Source organism: Perca fluviatilis, chromosome 21, assembly GCF_010015445.1.
Source record: "Perca fluviatilis chromosome 21, GENO_Pfluv_1.0, whole genome shotgun sequence".
In the NCBI taxonomy this organism is placed as follows: domain Eukaryota; kingdom Metazoa; phylum Chordata; class Actinopteri; order Perciformes; family Percidae; genus Perca; species Perca fluviatilis.
Window position 1 is genome coordinate 11,027,984 of NC_053132.1, and position 14,783 is coordinate 11,042,766.

The following is a 14,783-nucleotide window of genomic DNA, read 5'->3' on the forward strand; positions in this document are numbered from 1 at the left end:
CATCAGTCTTAATGAAGCAACACAGAGCGTATTCACCACTGATACAGATAGCTCTCTGTTTGGCACATCATCTGTCGGCTTGTTTGGTTGTTTGTTTATGCCTCTGTGTGAGCCTGTGTGAATGAAAGGGAGACTCAGACAGGGTGGGTATAAAATGAGTATTGTATATGTATATGTGTATTTGGGAGTTTTGTTGTGTCAGGTGCTGTTTATGCGTATGTTTATTTTTGCTTGATTCATTTTGTCTGTGTGTGTGCTTTAGTGGGTATATTTGTGCATTACCGCACATGTATGCGCATGCACATATCTGTGTATGTATGCATTCTGTGATTGTGAATGTGAGTTTTTGTTGTTGCAGTGTTGTGGCCCATTTCAAGCACATCGGATGGATGGAGCGTCTCTGTGGCGTAGCTAATTAGCATGTTAGTGCTTAGTGCTGTATCTTCTCCCTCAACGACACTCATCACTGATTCTCTCTGATGCTGGGGAGGGTGTGTGTGTGTGTCTGGGACTGTTTGTGTGAGTCTGCCAACTGGAAGCATTTGTGTGTGTGTGTGTGTGTGTGTGTGTGTGTGTGTGTGTAAAATGTCTGTGTGACAGAAAGGATAGGGAGGAAGAGAGGAAGTAAGAAAGTGAGAGAAAAAGAAGAAGATTGGTGTTTCTTAAAACCTGAGAGTATAGAGAAATCTGTGCATTATGAGTGTATGAACTCGGCAATAATGAAATATTTTTATTCATCGTCTTTCAGTGGAATCATATTGTGAAGAAATTATCATGTGGAGATTATATTAGTAGCTCATTCAGCCTGAAATCAGTCTTTTTTAATAATACTACAAATTGTAGTTAATAGTCTGATATAAAGCAGTTTGACTATTCTATATGTGATTTTGCAAACATTTGCCTTATTGCAATATATATGATAGGCTACTGGATAAATAATCGCATTGTTATCAAGCTATTTTTTTAACAATACTGCCTTGCTCTAGTACGAGTATGTCAAACATGTTATACACACATATGTGTGAATCTTGCATATATCCCACCTCTTTGAGACAGCCCATGAAGTTATTGCTGACTGGAGAACCGGGCAGGTCAGCGGTGCTGGGGCTCCCTCCCACGTAGAAGAAGTCGTCAGAGCCCAGCATGGTATAGTCCTCCTGGGTGTAGCCTGTGGTGGTCAGGATGCCGTCCACAGAGATGGTCACCTACATAACAAAGCACAGGGAAAGGACACGCTATATACTCACACCAAAGGCAGCGCTAAGCGCTAGCTAGGCGCTGACCAGCCAAATTAGCCCCCGTTACACTGGTAACGTGTATGCATTGTGGTGGGGAGAAGGCCTAATTGGTTTGGGGAATTGGCTAGTTGTGCTGTTGGGACTTTGTTTTGGTGTGGATTAGTGCTAACTGTGTGGTGTAATTGAGTTGTGCTGCCTCTCGTCTTTGCTGGTATTACTGACATTAGAAATATGTTTCTATACTCTGCTAAATGTCAATCCCTCTGCCAACAGTTAGTAATACAATCTGCAGCCCCATTTACCACTTGCACTCTAGCAAGAATCAGACTATGTGGTCTGCCTGCTTCTGCCTGTCTAAGTCTATTGCACAGAATGACAACTAGATCCTGTGTGTGACTCATAGGTTCACTGATATCCAAAGCTTCAATGCCACCACCAGTGGATTGCAACTCTCCATACCCAAACTTCAAAACCAGTTATTCTGTCAGTGCTTTGTAGTGACTTTACAAAACAAACTAAACCAACACGATTTTTGCAGCGTTGCAATAAAAGGCTAGCTGCGTCTTGTCCGCTAATTCAACCTTTACATTAAATTAAATTCTTATGTCTCTGCCACAGACTCTAATCTGCTTCATCTTTTAAGTAGAATATGCAGATTTACTTCCTAATATACTAACAACAACTCTCCCGAATGCTCCACCTACAGTAAAGTGACACTTGACACGGGTGTTCTTATTATTTAACTAGCCTACTCTGCTGTATAATAGCCTGTTTGGGGCTTTTAGCTTGCATTGGTTCCTAACCCTGTCACACATAAGTCACAGTTAGTGGTATGGTATCACCTTGATATTCTACAGTATATTACTGACCATGTTCAGTTGCCCATAAAGGTAGCAACATAGCTCTTTACTTTCTCACTACAGTTAGTTTCCTGTCACTGATGGTGCTTATCATTGCCGGGCAAACTTGCCCAGCCAGGCAGGTGTTAGTAAAGTCTCCACAGGCTTCTTCGTGCTTTGCAATAGGTGTTAGTACTATTTACTTGTTAGTAGTTGTTAGTTGTTGCACTGCTGGCAGCCACAGTAGTGCTACTTGTGTCAGGCCAAGCCGTGTTGGGTTACTGAAGTTAGGGTAATGATTTCAATGCTGTTAGTAGTTGTGATGATGTTATGTTGTTGTGTTTTTAGGGTGAGTTGTGATGATGGTGTTAGTTAGTTAGTTTGTGGTCTGGGGGGGTTTAGTTAGATCAGCGAGATATGACACATGGACGAACATACACATATTGATGTATACACACGCACAGGTGTTAGATGGGTTACAGCTCATTCCACACGTACACATATGCACATAAATATATAAACATGCAGCCTGTTCCTCTCTCTGCATGCAACCACTGGCAAAGAGGACACAGTAGATAAAAAAAAACTGAGGACAGGATGAATCACAGGCACCATGGAGAACATGCAGTGGCAGTGTGGAGGACGAGAAATCGAAAGAAGAAAAAGAAAAAAAGGGGGGGAAGGAGGGACCTCTCTATCCATTTTACAGACCAATCAGAGAGGGAAGGCTTTCTGAGTCACGCCATGCAGGAAGGGGGGGAGGCTCGCCATTTGCGTGCAGGTGAGGGATGAGCCAATCAGTACACGCCTACATGTCAGTCACAAAGTGATGGGGTGACAAAAACGGTAGAGAAAGGGGGGGATTTAAAGAAAAAAAAGTGGTTGGCAAGGAGGAGGTACGGGGGCTTTTTAAGCGTAAAAGATTACCAACCGCATTTATCCTTTTATTGGTTTAGTTTTGAAGTCTATGGTTCAAAAGGAAATAGACACGGGGCAAACCCAAACTAAGAAACAATTAGAATGATATCTACCGAACAATGGAGTTTGTTTACCATAGCGTGTCCAATGCCTGAGTGCTTTGTAGGAGAAGGGGGAGAAAGGAAAGCAAAAAACTGTGAACAGAACAACTTCGGGAACAAAAAAAGGAAAGCTAGAAGGCCTCTGGTGAGGTAAGTAGGTTGGTTGGAGTGGTTTCGCTAGGAGAAGGGCACAGGTTAGGTTAGTAGAATGAATCATTCCATGGATGGTGGTTAGTTTCACTAGCAGGTTAGTAAAGTTAGTAGTCAAGTAGTACAAACAGGCAAACGGTAGAGGCAGGGTACAGGTGGGTTAAAAGCACCTGAGTGCTAGTGACCCTCAATGTTCTCTAGTTCACTCTCTCTTTCATTTACTCACTCACATACACACACACAATTGAAAAATGACTCACCTAGAGCTGAAAGCAGTGCTGGTCTGGTGGTTAACCCACTGTAAACTAAGACCAAAACCTCAGGTATTTTCTTCCTACCACAGCATCACTGCAGATGGACAACACACCACTGACCGTAGCTTCTACATTGATTAGTTTCTTGCTGCAGACTAAAGTCTTTTCAGCTGCCCACCGCCCCTGAAACATCTGCAGCAGTCACTGTGATTCACCAAAGTCAATTACACACTGACACTATTTACCAGGGAATTACAATTAACGTTATAACTAACAATCATTTTAACTTTTGATTGTTCTGTCAATTACTTCTCAAATAAACTAATCATTTAGTCTAAATAATGTCAGAAAATAGTCAAAAATGCCCATCACAGTTTGCAAGAGCTCAAGGTGATGCATTCAAAATTCTTGTTTGGTTCAACAAACAACCCGAAACCCAAAGATATTCCAGTTACAATGATATAAAACAAGGAAAACAGTAAATCCTCAAAATTGCCGAGTTCAAACAAGCAAATGTCTGGCATTTTTGCTTGATAAAGTTCATCAAAATGATCGAAATTGTTGTAAATAAATTTTCCATTGATTGCTTCCATCCATTCATTTATCTACAACTTGCCATCCTATGATATCATATTATACCCTATCATATCCAAACCTTCAAGTCTTTCTTCCTCAAGGCTTATCAAACTCATAACTAATTTTATATCTCCTCTCCTGTTTGCTTGGCCGCTCACTCTTCCACCTCTTGTTGTCTGGTTACCTGTCTCAGGTTGCGGGTGACCTTGACGTCGTGCCAGGCGTTGTCGTTGAACTTGCCATTTACAGGCTCCACCAAGGCCTCGAAGGCCCCGGAGCCGAGGTTGATGACAAGTGACACGGCTCCGTTCTTCAGTGCTAGGTTGACGTAGTCGGCAGACTTGCCGGTGTGCAGCATCAGGCCGTTGCGCTGCAGCGTCTTGAAGGAGAGCGTGATTTCATCGCTGCTAGACTGGATGGGGTTGGGCGACAAGTCGTAGCAGAAGTACTCAGAGCCCTTGAAGGTGGCAACATACTCCTCGCGAGCTGAGATAGAAAGGGAGAGTTGGAAGGGGAAGGAGGAGGAGCAAACAGGGAGGAAGAACAAAGACGTGTGGAGCCATTACACTCTTGTTGAACATTTTCAAAATGATAACTACAACATCCAAGCTACATGGCTTCTTCCCACACTGTTCTTCACAATATGCTCAAAGATGATAAAATGGTGGGTGTTCATCAGAGCCAGCTGAGTAAAACAAAGCTCTGCTGGGCCTGGTTAAATTTGATTCGGATGTGGAGTACAAAACATATTGTTCAAGATGCTGAAAATGTTGTTATTGTCAAGCAAAGCCTCACTGATGCCAGCACTTGGAAGAAACACTTCCTTCCATACCTCTAATCGTACATGGAGTGGCGTGTAAACAAGCTTTGATCGCTCATGTGGGTTGGAGATTAAACAGTGTGGATGTAAGAGACAGTCGTGAGTCTGTAGCATTCCAAACTCGTTATGAAACCTGCCATCCTCCCTTTTGAGAGAACAGCTGTGCTGGCAGTCTGAAGTGATGTGGTCTTGTTTGACAACATGGCTCATTTCGTGATGTTCGTCAAAAGCCAGAATGTGTGTGTCTGCATATGTATGTGTAGTAGCAGTAGAGGTTAGAAAGGTTTTGAAAAGGATGGAGAACGGCGACCTGTAAGCATCGTGGCAGCCAAAGCAGGCAGAATTGGCCAATTAGAATGCAGAATAACAAGCAGACAGCCAATGGCAACTTACCTTGCACACCCTTCGTGACCCCCAAGGACACAAGAACAAGGTTTTGCAATCCATCATCCTTAAGCTCACACTCTCTTATCTACTCTCTCACACCTACTCACACACATAGCACAGCCATAAACGCAAGCCAGCAGAGGAACAAATATGCACACCTACACACACAGCTGCGAAAAAATGATCATACTATTGTGTCACAAGCAGGGGCGTCATTATCTTTCTCCTTCACACCCCTCCCCCCAAAGCATCACCCTTCCTCCGCATCCGCTCTAGCGTTCTCCTTACCACCGTCCCTATGTCGCTCATACTTCCCTATAAGCTTCACGCCACCATTATGCACATCTCTTTGGCCTCTTTTTCTCTTCTCTGTGGAGCCTCTGGCATAACCACCAACTTGTAGTTTACGATAATGAGTAGAACAGAGGAGAATTTAAAGCACACACTAGGTCAGGCTGGAGCAAGACAGACACTTGGTGAGAAACCGCTGGAGAGGAGGGGGGATTGCCACATAATGAAAAGTGACACTGAAGTGTAATAGGTTATTAAGGTAGTGAGAGGCAGAGAGAAGAGCGTTGAAATGGAATTGGCCGCACTTGAGTGAATATAATACGGAGAGAATGAGAAGGAAAAAGTGACAATATATCACAATTCAAAGAGCAATTGTGTCAAATTGTCTTTCTTTGCTTCTGTTGCATGAAAAAGAAAACAAAGTGTGAACGCCAACATAAGGGTAAAGACCGTGACACACCAAGCAGACGGCCAAGAACTAGTTGCGATGAAGGCCAGCTGTGGCATCACCTCACGTTGCCCCATGTCGGCCCTTGTTGCCTTTGTCTTGGCCAAAAAATTGCACTGGAACACACAAAGACTAGCCTAGAAATCTAGACGCACCCTAGCAGCAGCAAATGTAATTTGCAGCCAGGGTCATCTAGCAATTGGAAAAACCAAACTCTAGTCAGGCCAATCACATCGTGTATAGAGAAGGTGGGCGACAGTTCCGCGTGAATTCCCTGCTACTTGAAAACAAAGAAGATGTCTGCTGCTGCTGGCGAACAGTGGTCTTTCGAATCGGCTTTGGCCGCAACTCTGGAAGACATGGAGTTAAGCTTTTCTTTGATAAAAGAACAAAGAACGGCACTGAAGTCCTTCTTAAAAAAGGAAGATGTTTTCATCAACTAGCGTTGCTCTGGTTGGTTGTAGCACTATCCTATTGCATGCAGAGGGAAGTTGAAAGACAACCGTTTATCCTGCCCCTCGGATTGAGCCCTGCCAATGGTGAGTTTCCAGACCCAACATCTTGATGTGGGTCTGGCTTGTCAGGCTACACAAAGACTACAGCCTCTGGCCAACTACCACATAAGTTCTGTGCCTATATGAGAGAAAATAACTCTCCATGCCAGCAGGCGGCGGTAATCTATTCGTCATTCAAAAAGGAAAACCGGATACAAACATTGCTATGACACCTACAACAAAACAGCCTTTGCCTGAATCATCAACAGCAGCAGCACAGAGCGAATGTCCCCCTGCTGAAAAACAGCAGACACCGGGAGATGGCTAACCAGACTGTCCATCTCACGGGCTGTCATCCTTTCTCTCGGCATGTCTCCCTGCCATGGGAGTGCAGTGGATTGACCGAACCGCCCACTGCTGGCCGCTGGCTAGTTGGCTAATGTTAGCTTGCTAATTTCACCCAACATGCCTTCATGCTACAATGGTTACAGAAAATGAGCCGAACAAAGTTGTTACTCATCTGGCGATAGCAATCTGCTTTCCAACAATGTGACAAGAGTGTGTGAATGAAACATTAGCTAAGTTGTTAAATTTTACTAATTAAGTGGCCGGCTGCAAAATTACGAATCCCACTATGGCCACGCCAAGACCCGCCCTACGAAGCAGCTCGATTGGGTGGGGTTAGGAATTTCACCTTGAGTGGTTAATGTTAGGGTTAGGGGATTGGTCAGGGGATAGGACCTGTACATGTAAGCCTGGACGCCTGGCCAATAGTAGTGTGTGAATGCTATTGAAGGGCGGGTCTTGGCGTGGCCATAGTGGGAAAAAAAATATCCCTGGCCGGCTGGCCAGTTGGCTCATGGATGTATGAGTTGGCTGGCTAGTTAGCTAGCTTACTTGTTAGGGGGCTTAGCTAGTTGTCAGTCAAGCACCAACCATGAAGCAGAGAGAGAGAGAAGAGAGAGAGAGAGGAAGAGTGGTCTACGCTCTTTCTATTAAGTTTTTTCTTCTCGTGTACAAATTCGCTTATGCCACATAGCCAATCAGATGGATTCCTCACGCAGACGCTGACGGACGCTGAACATGTTGAATGGGCCAAAAAAAAAAGGCAGACGGGACACACCGCGAAAACTAGAGCGACGGTTGCTCACCATTGACCCTTCCCTGGTGTGCCAGTTGTATGCCAGCATGCATGTGAGTTCCCCCTAGTGTGTGATTCCTTCCCTCCCAGCATGTTAATTAGGAGTGTGTTTGTGTGTGTGTGCATGACTCAAAATAAGAAAGAAGTGTGTGTAACTTGTGTTCAAGCACGTGAATGTGAGCGGACAAGTATAGGCTTTTTATGTGTGCATGAAATGTGCAGGGGTGTGGGTGGGTGCTGGTCTCTGTAAATATTGGTGTATTGCTGTCAGAAAAGCTATTACCAACTCAGGGCCTCAGGCTAGTCTTTACTGAGAGGAGCGAGAGGGAGGAGGGAGACACACACAAGAAACACAAACACATACACACACAGAGAAAGAACAGCCACAAATGCTAACACAATCACACACAAGCAGGCACGTAGACAAATGTAGATGAGGTGGCGGAGTAAGGGGGGCAGCCAAGTTGTTCACAATGACAACACACGCAGCCGTCCAGCAGCATTCTAGCGGTAATTTACAGAGGTGCCATTAGGTTTCACCGTTGTGCTCCGCCATTCTGTTGCTAATTTACAGACATGTCATTAGACCAGACAGGAGCACATAAAACATCTGCATCGATCTTGAAGCTCTGGCTCGCAACAACAACAGCCGTACGCGCACACAAATCAGGCAGGAAAATGCATATTGGATGACACAATCACAATGAAGAACATGTGTCGTGCATGCAATCAGTGACCACAAACACACACACACACACACACACACACGCAGGAACGCGCACACTCTCAAGTGGGCAGGTTGGAGTGGATCTGTAGCTCAGATTAATGGAGTGAGTCAGTATTAGCTCAGAGTAAACAGTGAGACAGACACTGACATACACACCACATGTCACACTTCATCCTGTGGAGAGCACTGTCGATCAAAGCAGACAGGAGGATGAAGATATGCAGAGAAAGGAAAGAGAAAAGAAAAGGAAAGCAGAGGAAAAGAATGGGAATCTCTCAAGCTGAAATATTTCATTTCTGAGCACTATGACTCTTTTTTTTCTAATGACTAATCTTTTATCTATTAGTTGTTTAATGAATGGTTTCTTGTGGATTGGATGTGTGGTTGTCAAGTCTGACTCTAAATGTTTTTAATTGTGCTCATTGCAAAAGAGACCCTGATCTTATGACACTACGTGGATAAATAAAAAAGGAATCTCTCAAGCTAGGTTATTTCATTTCCTGTAGAGATTTTAAAGCTTTATTATCAGCTGTTTAGCAGATTATTACTTGTTGATGTTTCCTGATTATTTCTGATCTTTGGTTGTCTGACTTTGTACTTCTTTAGCTGTGACCATTGTTTTTACAGGCTGGTTGTGTGGTTGAATGTGAGCTCTGACTGTACTACGGAGACCTAGACATGACATCCGAAAAAAAGAAAGAAATTGTGGCCACGAAATGCTAATTTGTGGCCACAATATACTAATTTGCGGCCACAAAATAGTATTATGGGGAAAGACATTTGGTTACAAAGACATTCTAAAAAGCCTGGTACCGTACGACTTGGACGCCGGTGTTGCACTGAAAGCTGTGACCCATCAGAAACTGTGACCACAGAGAGCGCTGCTGCAATTCGTCTGCCTGTGCGTGGTAGAGAATGGAAGGCGAAGAACAGCGTCTACCCAAACGGCGTAAACATTAATACATTACATCCACGGGTGCAAGCTGTATGATTATTCGTGGTTTGTTATTGCTTCCTAAGGAGAAAGAATAAACCGCTGGTGACCATATTAACCACCTCAGGCATAGTAACATATGTTTATCTGAAAGTAAATAAAATACATTAATGTACATTTTCTCTGAAATGTTTCTAAACATGTATTTCTTTGTGACTGCATGCATGAGTTACATTTGTAATAACTTACCTAAAACCTTACACTAAACCTACATTAACTTAAAATAATCATATTCTACTGTAAAGAAAAGAAAGAACTAAATATTTAATGGACCAGCACATTGGATAAATTGTCAGAATATGTGACCCCACTGTACTGCTTAATAAAGGAGTTAAACTTCAAAATATTGTTTGGGGTAGTTATGTCATCCCTTCACACTAATCTGGACACATGTTTTCTTATTTGGAGTCATCACAGAGCCAGTACAAGTCACCATTATCTGACAAGTAGCAGCTGAATATGTACATATGTATATGTACAGAATATGTACACTGTAACTGCACACTGTAACTGCTACTGTACTTATAATATATGGTGAACTCTGGTGTCCAGATTAGTGTGAAGGGATGACATAACCACCCGCATTATAGTTAGGCTACATCGTTATCCCCAAAATATTATTTTGTGGCCACAAATTAGTATATTGTGGCCACAAATTAGTATTTCATGGCCACAAATTAGCATTTTGTAGCCACAAATTAGCATTTCGTGGCAACAAATTAGTATTTTTATTTTTTTCAGATGTCATGTCTGGGGCTCCGTAATAATAAACAGTTAAAGGGATACTGATGATAACCTTTAGTTGCAGCCTTATCTAGCTGAAAATATTTTTCTTTTTCTCAGCACTCCCCTGAAAAACAGATCTTGATCTCACTGAGACTATCTGATTAAATTAAGTTACTAAAGGACAGGAAAGGAAAGGAACGAAGGAGAGGAGAGACAGAAGAAAGAAAAGGAGGGAGAGAGAAAATGATGTAAGAAATCACCAGGAAAATGTGCAAGGAACTAGTTAAGAAATTATTAATTATGGAGGCTACAGTGGAAACAGGCAAGAATCTAAAGATGGAGGATGATCGGCATTAGACTTTGAAGGCTATCATTAAACTACTAATATATAAAGCAGCCTGTGGGGAGACAGGAGGGAGAGAGAGAGAGAGAGAGAGAGAGAGAGAGAAAGAGAGAGAGAGAGAGAGAATAACTGATCTGATGGTTGCTGCTACTGGGACCAGCTGCAACTGTACCGCCCCTCCGACGATCAAACACACATCACTTGGATTTCTCTGTGTGTTTATGGCGAGTGTGTGTGTGTGTGTGTGTGTGTGTGCGTGTGTGTGTGTGTGTGTCTCATCTGGCTTTGTCTCTTCTCATGGGTTTCCTTCTAAACATTTCACACACTAAGTTGTCATTTCCATGGCAACCGTGTTACAGCAAATATGAACGTGTTTGTGCATGTCATGTGTGTTTCTGTGTGTGTGTGTGTGTGTGTGTGTGTGTGTGTGTGTGTGTGTGTGTGTGTGTGTGAGAGAGAGAGAGATAGATGGAGAAGGAGGGCGAGAGTGAGAGAGAGAAAGAGTGATTGAGTGAACAGTACATTATCATGGACAGCTGTACTGAATCAAAATGGCGGATGGAGGCTGGGAGCACATCAGGGGAGCCTACATTATACAGCACCTGATAGAGGGAGCATGGTAAAAAAGATGCTGGGTATAGGAAAAAGGGAAAGATGCATGGGGGGTGGGGGGGATTTGAAAGAAGGAATAAAAAAGGGGAGACAGAGAAACTCATTGAGATGTGCAACACAAAATGGAAGAGAAAGAGGTATAGGGGTAGAAAGAGAGACAAGGAAAGGGAGTGGCAGAGAGTGAGGGATGGATGGCTAGAGAGAACGAAACAGAAAAAATGCTGGTGTATCTAAATCCTAGTGTAGCAAGCCTCAATCATGGCAGCCCTGTCATTCTGGAGATAGCACACTGCAATTCCCCTGCACCTCGTTTTTAGCCCACCATGCAGTTCTGCTATCAGCTCCTCTCAGACTGTCCACACACGCAAATGCACACACAAACACACACACACACACACACACACACACACACACACACACACACACACACACACACACACACACACACACACACACACACACACACACACACACACACACACACACACACACACAGCATAAACTCAAATATCCTGCATAAAAGCATCCCTCCTTAATAACAGACAGGTGGATTAACTATGCACTCATACAGTATACAGATAGATGACCAGTGTAGGAAATGTATGTAAATGTATGCTAACATATGCATAGTCTCTATATTAAGTTAAAGTGTAAAAAATCCATACAGCCAAGTTCACTAAAGGCTACGACTGCCGTTTCCATCTCTATTCAGTGATATACAGCATCTGGCTTTGAAACCGATTGGGCTATCACATCACAGCCAAGGGAGCAATATAGGGATATTACTGTCAGGACACAAGTGACATATTGGCTGTCTGCAACGTTAAACTCTTATTCCTTGTTTTGTTGTTAAATTGAAGGCATTCATTTCCAACATAAGATATACAGTTTAAAAAACACAGCGTTGACAAATAATTTCATAATCTATTAAACGTGCTGTGGATTGTGAAGATCCAGGATTTAGCCAAAGAATGTGAACATCGACAACTTCTCAGTCCCTCCCCCCTTTCTGCTGAAGCCCAAATGGTCTCCTAAGCCCCTCCCCCCACAAGGGAGAATGAATGCGTGTGCATGAGCAGTGACTGACATGCAGTTAGACACCCCCCCTGGCCCTGATTGGTGCATCTGAACAGGGAGCGGTGGATTTTTGCATATCGCACTACAGCCTGTAGGTGGTGCCAAATTTTTTAATTTTTTAATTAACAGCTTCATATAGTTCTACTGGAACATAGGGTCAGTTTCAGCAAATATGACAGAAAGTTAGTTTTATAAGTCTTACCTACTGCATCTTTAATCTGCAGGATTTTTTTTCTTGGTTAACTGATTCATTGTTTTGTCTTTTAAACAGTAACCAGTGTCAAAATGCCGATCACAATTTCTCAAAGCCTAAGATGATTTCACCAAATCTTTTGTTTTGTCTGACAAAACACTCAAAATATATATTTAAGTGAAGCTGGAAACATAACATTTTGGGCATATTTTACTTGAAAAATGATTATCAAGGTAGTAGTTCATTTTATGCCTCAACTAAAATACAGTATAATCAACATAAAATAGGGAAAGATGTCAGTAGCAATTTTCGGGAGAGTCCAATATGATGAAGACATCATATTGGACTCTCGAAAATATTAAATTTACAGTGATGAAAAATAGTCAGAAAAAGTATTTTTGCTTGGTACATACAACATAAATTAAAGTTAAAATCGTTTTTGAGCAGACTTGGTCTTTTTCAAGTGAATTTCCTTGAGGGACAAACAGATTATAACTTAATAACTTATATTGTTAACCCCTTCGAATTTCGTTTTTAAGAAAAAAAAATCAACAGCGCACTTCCTGCCATTATGTTCAATCTTTTATTTCTTGTCCCTTTTTGTTTCTTTTATCTATGCTCATCTTTCTTTCTCTCTCTCTCTCTGTCTGTAGCTTGAATTTGGCCTTCTCTCTGGTACCCAGGGAAACCGGTTTGTTTCCATGACAATGTATGCAGGCAGAACAGTGTATTTAAGCTGGATAAGATCAGAGTCTGTTTCATCCGTGTTAGACACACACACACACACACACACATACACACACACACACACACACACACACACACACACACACACATACACACACACATTACTGTGTCACACTAACAAACACATACCTAATGAAACCCGTTACAGCAGGTTGTTAACAAATAACAAGAGCATAAAGACCTATTTTCATAAAGGTAATGTAATGGGTTTTTAATGAATGCTGTGGCTATTTCAGTTGTCGTAGTTATTCCAGACAAGCACCACGAGTAAATGAGTGTTTGTGTCTGTGTGTGTATGCATGCAACGCCTGTGAGTGCAAGTGTGTGTATTCTTGTTCATGTGTTTGTTCTTGTTTTGGCAAACAGCAAAGAAATGAACTTCAAATGCCAGATGGGGTACTGGAGTGAATCGCCAATTGGGCCACTACCCTCCGCACCCACGCAGACACAATGGAAATAGCTAGAACAGGTAGGAGACAATTGGAGCACCAACTTGCCTGTTTCTTTCTCTTTCTTTCTAAAAAGGGAGTGTAAGTGTGTGTATGTGTGTGTGTGAGTATGAGGTATCTGCATCACTGATGAATACCATCCTGGCTGATGCGAGACTGTGTCAAGTCGGGGAGCTCAAGGAGAGATGCAGCGTCCCTGCTGAGAAACGCTGCAGTCTTATCTCCCTTCCTGTCTCCGACCTTCTCTTTCCACCTCTCTTTTCCCACTTTCTGAACACGCTCCTATCTTTCCTCACCATCACTTTTCTACACTCCTTTACCCTTTCCTGCCCACCCTTCCTCCCGCCCTCCCTTATGCACTTGTAGCCAGCCTCCGCTCTATCTTTTCCCTTCATCCTCTGTAAATGGGGAGTCCGTTTGAAGTCTTTATTTTTAGGCGATTACAGGTTGCATGGCCTTTGCGTGTTTCCTATTAGCGTTGTGTTGAATGTGCGAATATGTTAATGTGTACTTGCTAACAGGATGGTAATTGCATACAATTACTAGTAAATGTATACATTTACTAGTGGGATTGCTTCACATTTCCCATGGTGAGTTCTGTAACTGTGCATCTCCCTGATAAAGTGGGGGTAGAGCTCTGTATGCTGTGCTGTGACTTTCATTACAAGAGCTGCATGGGTGTTAAGCATTAATGAGAGTTGTAGTACAGAACTGTAATGGGTGTTAGTAGCGGAGAGTAGAGGCAGAATTAGTCCCATTAGTGGAAAGGCTACATCTAGAAAAATTGTGCATTTTACAGTCAAAACTTTGTTGCAATTGCATTATCACTGCTGGTGGCCAGAGGGGGCACAACTTCGTTTTTTAACAGTTTTTCGTTATTCACAGCTCAAGATGTGGCCATCAGGAGCCAAATTCAGTCGGGCAGGCAGCCAATCACCAGACACTTGCCTCTTAACACCAAGCGGCTCTCTCTCACCTCGGGTTGAGTGCTGCTCACTTGCCCGTCTTGCTAAATGATGTAAACGTTACAGCTACAATGGCTAATGTGTGTCTGACAAATATATTTTACTGACAAATATACCGTATATTACAGTATTTCCTTTAAGGCTTAGATAATTTTGCATACTTCACTAGCATGTGTAGAATTCTGGAAAATGTAAACAAAATGATTTGTTATTTTAAAAGAGTAACATTTACTGGATACAATGAAAAAATACTATATATACTATATAAGCCACATGGGCAATTGATTCACTTC

The 14,783-nt window shown here is 42.6% G+C and overlaps 1 protein-coding gene across 26 annotated transcripts in view; it reads right to left on the reverse strand.

Moving 5' to 3' along the window:
• Positions 1-14,783, reverse strand: part of nrxn1a (neurexin 1a) — a 62,295-nt gene that overhangs the window by 31,667 nt on the left and 15,845 nt on the right. For 18 of the 26 annotated variants that reach the window (XM_039787998.1, XM_039788010.1, XM_039787992.1 and 15 more), the window contains 3 exons: positions 4,261-4,562; positions 3,130-3,153; positions 1,044-1,205 (listed from right to left, as the gene is read on the reverse strand). In XM_039787998.1, the coding sequence (XP_039643932.1) occupies positions 1,044-1,205; positions 3,130-3,153; positions 4,261-4,562 (488 nt within the window). The remainder of the gene's footprint in view (positions 1-1,043; positions 1,206-3,129; positions 3,154-4,260; positions 4,563-14,783) is intronic. The other 8 variants (XM_039788007.1, XM_039788006.1, XM_039788004.1 and 5 more) reach the window with 1 other exon arrangement.